The 17495-nt window shown below is 38.3% G+C and overlaps 1 protein-coding gene and 1 long non-coding RNA gene across 2 annotated transcripts; one reads left to right on the top strand and one right to left on the bottom strand.

Moving 5' to 3' along the window:
- Nucleotides 1-963: 963 nt before the first annotated feature.
- On the bottom strand, nt 964-11531 carry IL21 (interleukin 21). Its single transcript, XM_006078950.4, has 5 exons — nt 10581-11531; nt 10437-10472; nt 5646-5801; nt 3738-3815; nt 964-3647 (listed from the first exon to the last, which is right to left on the bottom strand). The coding sequence occupies exons 1-5, from the start codon at nt 10746-10748 to the stop codon at nt 3624-3626; spliced, it is 462 nt and encodes a 153-aa protein (XP_006079012.1). The 5' UTR covers nt 10749-11531; the 3' UTR covers nt 964-3623.
- On the top strand, nt 5830-16112 carry LOC112579950. The gene is made up of 3 exons (XR_003104292.3): nt 5830-6077; nt 9621-9814; nt 14914-16112. It is a non-coding gene; the product is annotated as an uncharacterized LOC112579950 (long non-coding RNA).
- The last annotated feature ends 1383 nt before the right edge of the window (nt 16113-17495 follow it).

Here is a 17495-nt window from a genome sequence, read left to right on the forward strand (position 1 = left end):
GACCTTACATGAATACCCAAACCTCCCTTTTCCACATGAGGTGAGGCCATGCCCACACTAACCTGTGGACTGGAGTAGATGGAGGTAGATGTTGAAAGCAGGTGAGTGTTTCGAGCTGAGAGTGAAGTGGAGAAGTGACTCCAGTAAGCCAGATAGGGGAGTTTATGAGGGTCTCCAAAGGTAAGGGGCCAGACCCACTGTCTGAAGCTGGATTAGGGAAGCAAGACAGACGTCTAGGTAGGGAGTTTGTAGGCAGGTCCTTGAGAAGAATGAGATCGTGTGCGCTGCTGGGTCTGAAGTTCAAGGGTTTGACAGGGGCCCAGGTTCAGTGGGGAAAGAGGGGAACAAATAAACTGAGAGAATCAATAGGGTGAAGGCCTGGCTATCATGTTAAGTCTCAGGACACATTAGTAGAAGGAGGGCAGTTTGAAAGCAAAGAGACTAGTAGGTGATGGAGTTTTATATATAAAGATTTCAGACAGAGACTGGTTCCAAGTGCTGTAGTCTGGTACATGGCCATGGGAGTGATCTGATGATAGAGTAAAAGATGCCCATGTTTGAAACTGAGGTACTCAAGTTTCTGGGAAGCTATAGTGTTGGTGGAATCCTCCTCATGGTCACTGAAGTCACCCCGGGTGATGGAATAAATTTGATTCAGGAAAAGAACATGTCTGAGTCCTCGGTGAACATGGAGGAGTGTTCAGGAGATGACAATCATCAATAAAAAGTAAGGGGACAGCAAAGCTAGATGGGACAAACTTCAAAGGAGAAATGAGTTTTGTGTAAGAATATGCGTGCAATAGGCATTAGGAAGGATATCTTCAATTGCTCTTGGAGAGCTGCACAGAAAGTGGTGTCCTTGAAGTAGGGACAGGAAGTAGAAAGTCCTATTTCAGTGAAAGTATGTAAGGAGAAGAGATTGTCTTTATTACATACGTGTAAAAACTTCATGCTCTCAGAAACTAAGGATCATCTTTTATTTTCTACTGAAACTTAAATTACAGGTTTCCAGGGAATCACAAAAGACAGTTGTACTGACTGGGTAGTATTTAATATGACCAGGTCTTAAATAAGAAGCCATGAACATAAACATTTAAAACCAAATATATAATAAATAATCATTAAATTATAAAGTACATAATTCATATTAAAGCTAAATTTTCAGATGCAAATGTAATAATACAACAGAGCAATAATATAGAATAATAATGCTATAATTTTATGTGTCCAAAGAAGACACTTTCAGCTAAAATAGTAAAAGTCATGATTAATTTTCCCTGAACCCCCATGACCTAGAGAAACCTCTTTCTTTTTTCTTCCTGCCTTCTTTCTTTCTCCCTTCTATTTTCCTTCTTTCCCGGTTTTTTGTTTGTTTTTTTTTTTTTTTTTTTTTGAAACATATCCCTTGTTCCTGCAGCAAGTGTTGCTAAAAACGCTGTTGAAATAATGTTGAACAAATGATCGGTTCAGTAGAAAGTTTTACTCAGAGTTGTGGTCAGATGTTCCTGTGAGAGTATCCAGAACTTTAGAGACTCATAGACATATAAAGCTCAAAAAAGATAGAATATTCCTTAGAGACTAAGTCCAACACCCTCATTGTACAGATAAAGAGATGGGAACCAAAACAATTTAAGCAAGTGACCATAACTTCATATCCAGTGAGATTTCAGGTCTCCTGTACCACCATCTATAGGTGAACAGCAATTGTGACAGGTCAGCCCCAGATCCTTTGGGAGGGCTGGTCTTGAACACAGAGTAGTGAAGATGGAGCAGTTTGAGTCTCACTTCTTCATCTTGTCCATTCTGATGCACTGCTTTCCCTGGGATGTTGCCAGGATCTTTACCTGACTCTTTAAACTCAGTTTAAAACTCGCCCCATTGAATTATTTTTACTTTTAAGGTAGAATTTCTGGTCAAAAGGATTAAAACAGATTTTTAACAGTAAACACACCAAAATAAATACATTGTTTTAAATATAAAATCACAGTTTCAAAGAAACCAACAACTATAAAGCCAGAAATTAGAAATAAGGACTCCATCTTTCCCAAGTCAAATTCATGCTAACACTTTCCACTGTTTCCCAACAACCTGGCCTGATGCTGAGGCATGCTTTACATGCATATTATGATCACAATGCATATGATTTCTTTGTAATAACATTTTAAAAACTTAAAACAGAACACCCTGTTTCTGATGATCACACATCTCATTGAGAGTTGATGAAATATGGATTCCTAACATACATTTTAGAACCATAAATTATCTATACTTGTCCAAAAACTATTTTTAAGTAGATCATTTTCTTCTTAAGAGTGTAAAGCATTTTCCATACAATGTCCTCTTGCACACTCACAGCTACTTTAACAATAAGAGATTTTCAAATAGCTTATAACATTCTAGTGAAAATTTTTCTAGCGTTTTTAACTTTATATTTAAATAAACTGCTGGACTTGATGTGCACTTGAAATGGCAGTTAGAGCAGGTTGCTTGTTTTCACTACCCATGATTGATAGTAAAGATTGGAATGCTTATGCAAAAGTCTGTTTTCTACTAGGAGTCCTGGACTCCTGATTTGTCTTCTGATCTTGACTTTGTATAGGTGACTGAATTTGCCTTATGCAGAGCATACAAACACGAAATATCTGTCTGTTTAAAAAGCAGAAAGGAAGAAGGAAACAAACATTTGGTATTATAAGCTCACTCCCATACAGTCTTTATAACAATTTAAGAAGAGAGCTACAAGATTTTTTTAAATTCTGTTTAGTTCCAGAAGACCATCTAATGTATGTCCAATTTTAATTGCCATTTCCAAAGGCTTAGAATGTTAACTTATAAAGGGACTTGAGTTGGGGAAGGTACTATTATATCCATTTAGAGGAAAAAAGTCCAGAAGAGTCTATTCCATAAATACATTCATATGTATAGTATTAAAATATTTTTGACAGATTCCAATGAAGAAGTCAAAACTTTGGGAGCCATCTGGTAAAGCTATCCCCCAGGTACATAAATAAATCATATATTTATATGTTAGACATTCTGAGATTTAAAAAAAAAAAAACCTCTTCAGATATCTATTTTAAACACTTAGTCAGATATCGATTTTAAACACTTAAAAGTACAGAGGCTTCAACTTTTATTTTCACCCTATGCTTCTATATTTTTCAGATTGAGTGAAGGTATTATACCTTCTAAGTTCTGATCATCAGAAACCTCATTCTTTTTGCAATCAAGATCAAGGTTAATATAAGATCAACAAATTCCCAAACTGAATTTTTGGTTAAAATTTTTAAGCTTCTCCAAGAAGTGTCATAGATGAGCAGTAAGATAAAGTAAAAACTTTAGAAGCCATAGAAATCTATAACATAAGAAATCAGACTCAAATTGAGTAGAAAATTTTTTCAAGTTGACTAAACAGAGCATGTAGATCAAACCGAAGTACTGCATAGTGATTTTGGAGAAATAATCCTGACCTTGAACACACATCTGAGTGTTCCCCCCATCACTTATGCATTGTACTTGTCCACTTGGAATACCAAGAAGTGAGTTTCACGGCTGTGTTAAAGTATGCAATATAGTGTCCGGCTTCAAGTGAGATCTTCAGGAACCTTCATATCCCATGTGTTCTAGGACAGATGCTGATGAATCATCTGTGAAAATAGAATATCATGAGTAACCTCAACTTAAGAAGCCATCTGGGTAAGGATGAAATAGAAAATCAAATGTAATTTGTTATATACCTTTTGGATGAGTGATTTCAGTCTTTCTAGGTATTCCTTGGGCGGTTTTTTCTCATAAGAATCACAAGAAGGACATGTCTAGAAATCAATGAAAGAATAATAATTTTCTCTAAAATGTTTTTCCTATATAAATAAAATGTTCATTCAAATTTTATGTTTTCCAATTAGAGATATAAATCATGTTCACTGAAAAAAATTTGAGAAATGCATGAAATAGTTCAGAAACTAACAGTGAGAAAAATCACTTGACATCCTAATCTCAGAGATAATAACTGCAATATTTTGATATGTGTCCTCCTGGTAATTTTTTTCTTCGCATTTATGTTTACACTGGTTATTAATTTGCCTTTTTTACACTTAACATATCACAAGCATTTTCTACATATTAAATATTCTTCAAAAATATAGCCCATAATGGTTGATTTGTATTCATACATAGAATTGAAGTGTTACTATTTTTGGACACATAGATTGCTCCTAACTTTTCACTATTGTATACAGTGCTGCAGTGAACATCTCTGAGTAATTTTTCATATCCTTTATTTTATTTAATAAACTACTAAAAGTAGAATTAATAAATTAAGTTAAAAGGATAAAATATTTTAAGGCTTTTGAAGTACATTATTAAACTATTTTATCTCTATTCATATAGAATATTCTTACCATTATTGGGCATTGTTAAAATTTTTTAATCGGAAAAAAATAGGATTTCTTTTCTTAACTTGCAGTTATTTGTTCATGAGATTAAACAATCCTGTATATGTGTATTGCCCACTTATATTTCTTTTTTAAAAAATCTTTTTTATGTTTTTTATCCTATTCCTACTGGAATACCAGACACCAGACCATTGCTTGCCATTGAGCATCTCTAATGCCAGTTTGATGTTGTGGTGAGAGATATTTGAAAGATAAGAGATTTAAGTTCTAATTCTCATTCTGGCACTTAGTATTCGTGGGGCTTGGGACAAGTCACTTGACATCCTTGGTCTCGCTTTCCCATCATTCAGATGAAGGTGCTTCACTGAATAGTTCTAAGTTCAGTGCCAATACTACTGTTTTGTTTCTTTGATATTTGTTTCAGAGACAGGCTCAGCTCTTGTCTTCCTGAGAAAAGTTTTGGAGAGATACTTTTCACATTCTAACCTTGCCAAGCAATCAAAGGAAATAAAAATCATTTTGATATTGTAATTAAGAGTTCATTTGCTCACATGTGCAATCCCTTAGAAGAGGGAGAGAAAAAAAATTCTAGTAATTTATCTTATGTGTTCATCCGCTGGTTTTGATTAGTGCTTGAATTACTCATGAGATTATCAGCATTGCTCACGAGTTGGCATAAGAGGAAATATACAAAAGGTTCTCAGGACCCCCAAAACTAGGGAATATTGAAATTCCCTAACCAAATAATGGCATCTATCACTTTAAATGTAGCACTGCCTCTGCAACTATGTAGGATGGTAATATTCTCTAAAAGAGGAAGGCAGAGATTGAGATTTATCCTGGTGTCTTGAAGGCTGTCTCTTTTCTTGTAGGAAAGCTAGGGTCTAGCTCTTATTAATAAAATTGCAGGTTATATGTGATCATATAATGAGAGGAGAATATTTTTTAATTCTTAAGTCACAATTGGATCCTCTGCCTAATGACTTCCTCACCTCAGAAAGCTATATTAACTTCTTTCAGCTACCAGAGACCATTAACAAATTCTAATTGGCTGTTAGTACTTTCAGGTCTGTGGACTAAAAAGAGGTGCTTTCACTTCTCAAAACACTCTATATGATAAGGTGTAACATGTAACTGGAAGGAAGGCACTGGAGGCTGTGGCTGCGTGTGTGTGTGTGTGTGTGAAATTGTGTAAAGTAATAGATATAGTTAATAAGTACAAATAAGATAGATGACAAACGACAGTCTTACTACTTCATGTTTCTGTCTTCTCCCTGCATTTGTGGCAGGTAGTTTCCTCTTCAGCTGTTTAGTTAATATGTTGATTATCTTTTCGTTGTCTCCATTATTTGCTGACTTTAGTTGAACCTTCTGAAAACATGAAAAAGCTGACCGCTCACAGTGTCTCTGAAAGAGAAATTATTTGTGTGCAGGTTAATGAAAGTAATTCAGAAAGTAAAAATTACCTTCCCAATCCTTTTTTCCTGCAGTGCCTTGGATCACATTCATTTCAGCAGACAAATGAGGAATGATTCTTGTCCTACTTAATCTTTGGGCTGAAGAGGAGACTCTTATCATGTGAAATTCCCCCATGTTAGGGGCGAGAGGACGCTTCCCTGTCTCACAGACAAGAAGATGGAGCCTCACTTTGCCACAGTTCTATCTTCCTAATGTCATTTTGAGGTTTGAGTATTGGGCAGAACTCTTGGTGTTTCTGGGAGGGTTAGTTTGGTTGTAGAACACACTTTATAAATTATGACACTCTAAGAGTTATATTATGGCTTGTGGCAGCTTTGGGTGAATTATGCTATGGTGTGTTAGTCATTCAGTCATGTCCGACTCTTTCTGACCCCATGGACTGTAGCCCACCAGGCTCCTCTGTCCGTGGAATTCTCCAGGCAAGAATACTGGAGTGGTTGCCATTTCCTTCTCTAGGGGATCTTCCCAACTCAGGAATCAAACCTGGGTCTCCTGCATTACAGACAAATTCTTTACCATCTGAGCCACCAGGGAAGCCCCTATGCTGTGGTAGTCTGATTAAAAATTGTTTCATTTGTCTCTCTTCAGTGTACATAGGAGTTTCTAATAGTGACATATGTGTCTTGAACAACACCTTTCCTTACAATGCCTGGCATAGTGAATGCTAGTGAATGCTCAACAAATATTTGCAGAGTGGACAAATGAATTAAGTGAGTTTAAAACCCCTCCTTTGGGGAAATGAAGTGGGTGCCTACCTCAGATGGTACATTCCACATCTAAGATAGAGTCCACCTGCTGTAGACCATGTGTGACTTTTCTAAAATCCCATTCACACTCTCAAGTCAGTCACGGTGGGATCTGCCTGAATCAAGTGGTTGAGGAATAGAATTTGAGATGTGCCCTCCCCACCCCCACACCCACAAGGGAGGGAAGACTGTCCCTTATAAAGTAAGAGTAATGTCTCAGAGCATGGGGAATTGGGCAGATCATGGATCAAAAAGTTGATTCTTGGTTTAGTCAAATAACCAGTGGCTAGTGAATAAATCAGAATCTTAGAAACTGAACTGAAAGTGAAGTGGAATTTACTGGAAGCACAAAATGTATACTGACTTGTTGGAATCATTTTCACACTGATCTGAGAACTTGTATTCAGGTTAATTTTTTCTTTCAGCAAATGTCTGTATATGATGCTGGTCTCCCCAACCCCCGACAAAGTTGCTATATCTTCATTTCACCAATGTGCATGAAGCTACTGCCATGTATACAGAAGCTGCAACTTCTCTCAGTTCCTACAAGGCCCATCATATATACAACAATATTACCTGAATCTTCCCATGGACAATCAGCTGAAAATAGCATCTGGCCTGCTTTGCATTTTCCAGCCTATATGCTTACCCAATATGAATGTTGGTTAACATCATGCACCTTTAAGACACAACCCCGTCAGATTTGCTTTGCATACGTAGCCACAAGCCGAAAACCAGCTTATCTGGTTTCCTTATATCAGAGCTGCTTGCCTGTCATAAGGGTGAAATAATGTCCTTTACATATGTTTGCCAAAATGCTTATTTAATAGAAACTATTTATAAATGTTAATTATAGCACTTTTTTTTCCTTGAAAACCACATGTTCATGTTTGTTGAAGTTTTTTCTTTTCTCTTCTTTTTGACCACAACCGGCTTAACTTACTGGAAAAAAATAATATTCATATTTAAAGAGGTAAATTTTCCAGCTGAAACTGAAAACACTAACTGCTTCATCCGTGATGATCTGAGAAACCAGCATTTCTCACAGAGGCCCATTTTGCTGAGTTAACATTAACATGTGTATGTTGAAAGAAAATTAGGTTCCAAAGAAGTGTAAGGGCCTACGAAATGAACTCCCTCAAGACAGTATTGCCAACAGTGGTCAAGACAAGTGAGCAAAGATTTTGCACCTGAGAAAGCCTTTCTGAATGCCTTTGAATGGCATCTGGATGCCGATGCTCCTGCTAATGCGGCTGTGCTCTCTCTACTGCACTTCCTTGCTCACCTGTGTCAGTACACAGTGGAATTTTGCTCTGTGCTTTCTGCAAGCAGCACAGCTGTTCCTGGCAATCTGTGGTCCAGGACAAACAGCTGCTGGATTTGGCTTCAGATGCACATCAAAGGCAGCCTCAAACAGGAAAAGAAGCAGAGAAGCTGCCCTGCTAACTGCTTTAAGGATGCACTGAGGCAGGGAGTAGAGAGGTTGATCTTGATTCGGGCTGCTGCAGGTGCCCTGTCCCTCAGGATGACCCTGAGTTCATGTGCAGCACCACCATCTGGGAGCAGAGCCACTGCTTTCCTTTGCTGTGGCTTGCAGACTCAGAGGGCAAGGCTTTGCTTCCCTCATCCTTTAACACCTGGAAGCATCAGTTTTGCAGAACAGAGGAAGCAGTAAGGAAATCAAAAGCGAGAGTAACCACTCTTCTCTTTAGCCAGAGAACAGTCAAGTGCTGCTTTTGCAAGTAGGTGCACTTGGCTTTGCTGATTGCAATTGAATATTTGAAAATACTTGCCTCCTTACAGTTTCCTTTTGACCTGTGTAGTTTTTTTCCAAAGAAAGCCCTGCCCATTCACACTAGGAAGTTTTGCCAATGGGGTAAAATTACTTTTGTCCCGCTTACAAACTAGGTTTCTATCAGGGTTTCTCAGTAGTAGCACTGTTGACATTTAGGGATGGATAATTCTTTGTTGTTAGGGCTGTCCTGTGCATTCTAGAATGTTTAGTAGCATCCCTGGCCTTTACCTACTAGATACCAATAGAAACCTCCACACACACAACTGTGGCAACCAGAAAGTTTTCCAGATAATGTCAAATGTTCTCAGAGGGCAAAGTCACCACCAGATGAGCACCACTGGTTATATAATTAGAAAGAGAAAGAAAGATACCTGGTGAGGCCAATTAGCAACCTTAGATAATCACTGTCAACATTTATATGCAACATTTTAATGAATTTATTTTCATTGAACTTTTTAATCTTTTAAAATCTCTTATAGACTCTGTTTTGATGCAAGTCCTGAAAAACTTGATATAATGCTACTATGACCTTGATCTATTTTCTTCTCTCCTGGGTTTGCCTGCCAGCATGGCTTAAAAATCTTAGTTATACCATTATTCACTTGTATCATAGTAGCATTGCTTGATCTGATTATTAGATAGATACAATGTCACTGAGACAAAATCCTGTCATTATGATATAAGATCAAAAACATCTGCTTTAACAAAGCATATAGAAAGAGTACCCACCGGATCAACTCAAGTTAGAAAATGGGATATCTTTCTTATTTTGCAAGTCACAGACTGCAGCTAAGCAACTCCAGAAAGGACTCTAACCACAGCAGTTAGACAAAGGACATGAGATGCTGCAAAATACGTGTTTGGATAACTAGGACATTAAGAAACAGTCTTTTTGAAAAAGTCTTTCCAATAAGCTGAATGTGCTACTTTCATTTTAGATGCTCCTTATTAGAAAAGGACTTAGTAAATGAGAGTGGTTAGGTTCAGAGACAGTGAATTTTAGAGAAAAGCAATAGTTGTGACTCATTCACTTTCTAAACTTTTACACAGTCATTTACGATAATTGTTTTCTTTGCAATGTATCTTCATAAGTCTCCCCTTTGTAGTGTCCTAATTACTGGTAGTACTTTTATAGTTATTCTAATTTATGCAGTTAAAGCTCTGTGACAGTGAAACTGTTTCCCCCAAATGCATTTATATCCTCAGGATACCAAACATTAAGACTAGATAGAAGTTACCAAGGGAAAGATCAGCACACAGTACTCTTGGACTACATGCTACGCCTCTTCTTCCTGGGACCTCATGGATTTAAATGGCTTAAGAGAACGGGATGAGTTGTTGAAAATTGTCCTTTCATAAGACCTCACCGAAGGCCGAAGACAAGACCCATTCAGGCCAAGGTATATGGGAATTATACTCTAAAGAATAGCCTTGATTTCCACACCAGTATTCCTCCATGCTGTTCTGTAATCTACTCTTTCTTTCCTTCCTTCTCTTTTTATTCCTTCTTTCTCTCTCTCCCTTTTACCCTTCCTTCCTTTCTCCCTTTCTTTCTTTCTCCATTCCTTTCTAATTATCAAAAACTGAATCCTGCTTCTATGGCTTGTGTCTATGTTTCATAGATTTACAAAGAAGGCTCAAGAACTTTTATGCACAAGACTCTTAAAATGTAATTACTTGGTCATTGTTCAGAAAATGATCATAGTATATAGATTTATTTTCTAGTTTTGTTTTTCTGTCTCAACAGTACTACTTGGGAATACTCTTAGACATACTTGAAGATAAAAATATATCATATAAGGTATGTAGTGTTTTATAGGTTGGCTTGTTGGTAAATCAAAGAATATTTGGGCAAATTAGAAATAACTATATAGTAAATGTATTTATTAAATAACTAATTATTAAACCACAAAATTCATTGATATTAAGTCTATTTCTAAATAATCATGTTAATGGCTTCCTTAATTGGATTTAAAAACTTTTATCAAATGCATTTTCACAAACAAATTCAACTGGTCTTACCTTTACATCTTCTGGAGCTGGCAGAAATTCAGGATCCTAGAGCAAAAGAAAATTAGTTCTGAGTTATTTTTATAAGTCAAAAAGCTCCTTTTATAGTAACTGAAGAATATTATTTGAATTTTGTTGTGCCCAGTATGGCCTTACCAAGTCATTCACATAGTTTTTCAGCTGATCAACAATGTCTATAAGTTGACGCAGTCTAATAAAGAGGCGATCTTGCCCTTGGAAGCTTGACTTATGGGCCACTGTCCCAGAGAAGATGACCATCAGGCAAATGACTATTCTCTCCATGTTGCCAGGAGTGGATCTCATAAGTGCCAGTAGAGCAAGACCTTGGTCTCAGTTTTCAGTCTGTGAACAGGTTGTCAGAAAAGCTACCTATTTATTCATCCTTCAGGGAGAGGTAAAGCCCTCCCATTGCAGCCTGGAAATCTTTGTAAAATGGATGAATGTGAGTAACTCTTTTTTCTTTTCCACTGGCTAGGTATACGTGTGCATGCGCTAATGTGTGGGGGCAGGGATTGATGGAGTTAACAAAATGTGCCCAATCTGCATCTTAGACAGGAAAAAGAGAGACATGGGTGAATTCCAATTTTCAGCATGAATCAAGAAGTATGCACAGTAAATAGTCAGTACTACAAGATTTCAAAGAAGTAAACAAAACACTTTGATCTCTCTCTCTGCCTCCCCTAGCATCTTACCTGTTTTCTCTGACAGTCATAAGGGCACTTCAATAATGAGTAAAGTGGCAACATGTGCTTTCTTGCAGGACTTTTTCTTATGGTAATAACTAGGCTTTTTGACTGAGATCATCCAATAATCCATCATAAAGGTAGGAGGGCAGCTACCTTTTAGGAAATTTTAAACATCAAGTGTATTTTCCAAATTAGCAAGAATATTTTAGTTTCTTAATCAGGTTAAACTGTTTAAAGTAGAATGTGCTTCCAGCTCCGCTCCCAAGCATCTTTAAGTAACATTAATTTCAGCCTCTAACACTCTACTTAACCATCTGATTTATACATATTATTCCATCCCCAATCAAGATCTCATTCTACCTTCATTAAAAAATAATGCAACAATTAAGTGAATGAAAAAGCTAATACTCATTCCTCTCCAACCAAAATTTTATTTCAAACAGCAAAATCCAAAAATATCTGCGACTCTTTTTTTCTTTGAGTAGTGTTACTTATTTCCGTTAGATATCATTTTCTCTGGGTATGAACAGTACATTTCTAACTATGATCGGATAGAGATTAATGAAAGGCTCAAAGTCCACAAGTGGTTCTGTCATCCTCCTCTCTGCAGCTTCTCCTTTCCCTGCTACTCTTTACTCATTTGAGAAAGCTGAATATGATAGTATAGAATCATGGAAGTAGTATTGTAGCACAGTCAATTGGGTCTTACAATAAAACTCTTGGCTATGGATTTTTTTATCCATTTATTTCTTCATCTATTTCATCACATGCTTACAGCTATACTTTTTTCTAAAATGTTATGTGGCTAAGATAAATTGGAATTTGGACTTGCTTTGAAGGTTGTTTTTAATCTTTATACTATAGAATATCTATTCAAGAATATTCAGGTTTGGTCCTACAGAGTAATAAAAATCTTACCATGTGATCAATAAGTCCTTCCTATAATCATTAAATTCTACAGGGTAGGGTTGATGTATAAACCCACAAACAGCATTTGGACTTGGGGTTGCCACTTTGCATCTCAACATTGCCTGCATCAGCTTTGTTCATGCTTTCTTTATCTGTTAAAGAGGTATGAGTCTCCTTGAAGATACTAACCACAGTGGCTAAGAGCCCAATTTCTAAAGTGAAGTGCTTGAATTCAGATCCAGGCCCTAACAATGAGTTACATATTAATTGTTGTACATATGACCCTGGATATATTATTGCAAAAGGAAGATAAGTATAGAGTCTAATTATAGGGTTGTAATGAGGCTTAACTAGACATTTCAGGGGGGAAAGGGCCAAGTACATCACACAATAAAACCTCAGAAGATATGTGTGCTGATCATGGATGAGGGTAGACAGGAAAATTTATAAAAGCCTAGAGAAGCTAAGCTGATCCATGGAAGGAAGAGTACAAGTAGATCAGCCAAAATGCATGGGTGTGGCTGTATTTGCCATAAAAAAGTTTTGAAGTCTTTAGTGCTGGTTAGAATCACTTGTCTCAACTCTGGAGTGCCTTACCATCATGCTAAACCTCCTGGCCCTCCACAGTCCATCAACCAGCACACCAGAATCTGCATGGTCCCACTCTAACATCAAGACCCAAGACCTTTCTGAGAGTCAGATCCCCTACTTTAAGTAGCATTTCGGTTGTTGAGCATTTTGAATATCACTGCTGGTATGATAGGCTGAATAGGGGCACCCTAAGATGTCCACATCCTAATCCCTGGAACCTGTGCATGTGTTACCATCAAGGTAATCAAAGGGACTTTACATGTGTGATTAAATTAAGGATCGTGGGAGGAAGATTCTCCTGGATTATCCATGTGACCTAACATAATCACAAGGGTCCTTGTAAGAGGAAGTGGTGGGTTTGGAGGGGATGGGTCAGAGTCAAGGAAAATGTGATGACAGAAGCAGAGGTCAGAGTGACATGGGGCTTGAAGCCAAAGACCTCCTGAAGCTGGGAAAGACAAAGAGCAGGTTCTTCCCTAGAACCTCCAGAAGGAATGCGGCCAACACCATGATTTCAGCCCCTTTAAGCTCATTTTGGACTTCAGAACTGTAAAATAATGAATTTGGGTTGCTTTAAGCCACTGAGTTTGTGGTGCTTTGTTACAGTAGTAACAGGAAAATAACATACCTACGTGTGGAATTTTTACTTTTGGAAAAGGGGTGAGAAAGGAAGGAAAAGGTGATTAAGAGAGAACTAGTAAAGGCTGGAATTTGGTTTGCTGGGCTGTTGGGGTGCAGGTAGAAGGGATCAGGAATCATAAAGAAGAGAGGAAAGTAAGATTAGTGTAGCTACCATTGGGTATGGAATATAAGGGAGAAGAATGTCCGAAGAGGACTTTCCAGGAAGTCCGGGTGTCTTTTAACAACTTCTTCCTCGTGCTGAGAGGGCTCACTCAAGAGCGACAGTGTGTTTCAAAGCTATGGAGCCCAATTTGCATTGTGCTAGAATTTATCACTGTGTTGAGACAGACCTTAGAGTGAAGTAAAGAGACTTAGATTTACTTGAGTTATGTATTCTCTGCTTAGAAATACTAACTTATTGCTACCTTTTTACAGCATCATTTCATTGTGGTCTTAATGACTTTTTACGCTTTAGATTGTAATCTTTTTTTAATTTCGATTCAGTCAGTCCTGCCATAATATTTATATTGAAAATGTGAATTTATCTCACTGTGACAAATATACCAGGGCACAATTTGAGTATAACCAGAATTTTGTGTTTCCTCATATGTGATTTTGTCTGCAAGAAATGCTAGGCAAATGCAGAATCCAGCTGAACTGGGCCATTTAGGAATACACAAAATGCATACACACCTCAAACACTCACCAGCTAACTGTCCATATCTGGTGTTTAAACAGCTTTCCATCCTGGGAAGCCTCTGCTGCCATTTCTCAATAGTTTGTAGCTGTGACTCTTCCTGCACTCACCTCCATGAACAAACTTCAGGTCTTTTCCTAGGCAAAATGCCATATTTATTATAGTATTTATGTATTTCTTAACCATTTAACATGTGTAAGACTGATGTCTTTCTTCATTAGGTTCCTATCATCTTTTATCACTGACAGAATTTCAGTGTTATGCCCTTAATCCTATTTCCCCCATAAGTTCTGTGGTGTTATTGTGTGATTTTATATAGTGCACTTGGTTTTTAGAAAAATGTATGTCACATTATAGCAGAACTGACTGTATTCTATCTGAAAGTGTCACACTAAGTCTCAACAGCATCTAGTTACTTCCAGATGAAGAGCAAGGCTAGGATCAAGGATTTATTCCTAAGGAGGGAGAGAAAATGGGGATGATGGAGGAAAGGAGAAAGAATGAAAAACAAATTCTTTCTTTCTCATTTTTACACATATCCTATCTGAGCTCAGCCTCCCTAGTGGCTCAGATAGTAAAGAATCTGCTTGCAATACAGGAGACCTGGATTCAATCCCTGGGTCAGGAAGATCCCCTGGAGAAGGAAATGGCAACCCGCTCCAGTATTCTTGCCTGGAGAATTCCACGGACAGGGGAGCCTGACAGGCTACAGTCCATGGGGTCGCAAGGAGTGGACACAACCGAGTGACTCACATGTTTTATCTGAGCTCAGATTTTTAAAACCCTGGTGGGGCATCTCCTCCCTGGCCCTTTCCCATTAGCACAGGGGAGCACAGCTTGGCCTCCATGAGCCTTCTGAAATTGTGTGCAGATTTTTGTGTTTATGTTTGTAGGAAGAAGAAAACCTTAAATTTCATCTGCTTCTCCAAGGAAATGTCAGGCAGCTGCTTCTTTTATTTTCTAGGCTCCAGAGTCTTCTGTGAAGGGCAGTACGGACCCTTGCTTCTTCAGCACCCGCACAGCACAAAAGTGGCAGCTGCTGGTGTGGCAGGATTAGTGAAGGGGCAACAACCTGGCTGAAGCCACACAAGCCCACTGCTTTCACTTCACTTCCATGTTTATTTAGCACCTTGGAGTGAGGTGGTGGATTCTGCTACATGTACTCTTCCCAGGAATATAACCCAGGTCATCACCATGAAAGCATGAAACTTTAGCCACCCACCCAAGAGGATTCATAGATACATTTCAAGAATTTTCTTGAATGGACTATGCTCATAGACCACCTGCTCAGGATAGGAAGGAGGCCAGGGCACTGAAGGAAAGCTTCCAGCCAAGGAGAGCAGGCTGGGGGTGAGAGGAATAAAGGGAAGGAGGGGTTGAAGTATGAAGTGAGTGAAGTTAGGTCACAGTTTTGCCTGGGAGAGATGTGCTAGGTCTGAGATGGCACTGGTTACTCCTTGTGCCCAGCTCTCTTGCCCTGTCTGCACGCTCTTCCTTGTGACCCCTGGGTGTCAAGTATTCCCCTTCTGCTTTCACTTGCCTTGGCCTTTCATGGGTAGACTTAGATATCCTGCCAGACAAACTCTGCCAAGGGCAGTCTCTGGTATTTAGAGTTACAGACATTATTGTAATAGGTGCCACTCCATAGGCCAAAGGTAGATGGCTTATCTTTAGGCGACCGTGACACCCATCAGTGAGGCTACAGATCACATGTCCATCATTCCATGACCATCAGGCACAAAGTATGGAGAAAAAGAATCAGAAGATCCATACCATTCAACCAAGTTCCATCCTGATGCCACACGAGATATGACAATTCCACCAGCCTCCCTAGTCTCCTGTCCAACAGCTCTGATCAAAGGAATGCTACTGTCTTTGGACTCAAGACCTGCACCTGTTTCCTTCCCTAGGGTGAGAAGTGGCTATAAACATCTGTCTTGACCCTGCATCTCCCAACACACAGTCATGAAAATAAAGAAATACAGTATTGGCCTTTGCTCTCAGTGTGTCCTCATCCTAAGGTGTCTGCTGAGTTTCTCATTCACAGGAACCTTCTCCCCACATCCTCCAAGGGGCAGTGTCGGGATATCAGAGAAAGGAGTCTGAAGGCTGAATATCTCACTCATTCTGAACAGCCATTTCTGTTTCTAGGGCTGAGGAACAGTTGGGGAAAATTATTACTTTTAATCTTTGTATTTACAAAAGTAATACATGTGTATCATAAAACAAAGAATTCAAATACACATAATTGTGTAAAGTAAAAAGCAAAATTTAAAATTGCTTCCTTTTTCTAAATAAATACAATAAGATAAAATTGCTCCCTTTTTTTCCCTAATTTTCACTTTCTAGGTGAACTGTTGAGAATTTATGAAGTATCGTATATTCTTTACCTATGTACTTAGAACATATAGAGGCATAGATGTAAACGTACATATTGAAGGAATTAGAATTTTAGATGGAGATAGAGAACATTGGAGATGGAAGTGGCAACCCACTCCAGTGTTCTTGCCTGGAGAATCCCAGGGACTGGGGAGCCTGGTGGGCTGCCGTCTATGGGGTCGCACAGAGTCGGACATGACTGAAGCGACTGAGCAGCAGCAGCAGAGAAGAATAGAAAAAGAAACAACAATATAGACAGGAAAAACATGCGCTTTTTTTACATAAAAATTTAATCTTATCATACGTATTCTGAGCATCCCTGGTGGCTCAGACGGCCAAAAATCTGCCTGCAATGTGGGAGACCTGGGTTTGATCCCTCAGGAAGATCCCCTGGAGGAGAGCGTGGCAGTCCATGCCAGTACTCTTGCCTGGAGAACCCCATGGGCAGAGGAGCCTGGTGGGCTACAGTCCTTGGGGTCGCAGAGAGTCGGACACGACTGAGTGACTAAGCACAGCATACATATTCTACAACTTTTCTTTTTCACTCAACAATATGTCAGGGACAGTGATCCATGCAGTAGTCTCACACAGGGCTATCTTTTTTAAATAGAAGGTTAATATTCCATTGTATGGCTATATTATAATTTATTTATTCATAACCCTGGTGATAGGCATTTAGATTATTTCCAATTTTTATTTCCTACAAACAGCGCTGCAATGAATATCCTTAAACCTCTATGTCTGTAGCATATGTGAACTATATTTCTTTTAGATACATATCCCACATTTCACTTTCTGAGTGGAAATATTATATCCTTTTAAAAATTTGACAGGAACTATCAAGTTGCCTTCCAACATGTCAAAGCAGTTTGCACTCCCACTGACAATACAGTTTCCTTTCCCCCTCCATTCTCACACTTTGTATTGTGAATATTTTAAATGTTTGCCATTATGCTAAGGCAAAAAAAAATTAGTATCCTACCATTGGTTTGCCTTTCTTTGATCAATAAGTTAAGTTCGGCATATTTCGTATCTTTGATATCAGTGTTTTTTTGTTTTCTTCTGTGAAAAGCCTTGTTCATATTCTTTGTCCATATATTGGGTTGTTTCTCACCTGTAAGGGCTCTTTCTCTCTTAAAGATAAGTTAAACATGTTTAAATTATTTT

The sequence above is a fragment of the Bubalus bubalis genome, chromosome 17 (assembly GCF_019923935.1).
Source record: "Bubalus bubalis isolate 160015118507 breed Murrah chromosome 17, NDDB_SH_1, whole genome shotgun sequence".
Lineage (NCBI taxonomy): Eukaryota > Metazoa > Chordata > Mammalia > Artiodactyla > Bovidae > Bubalus > Bubalus bubalis.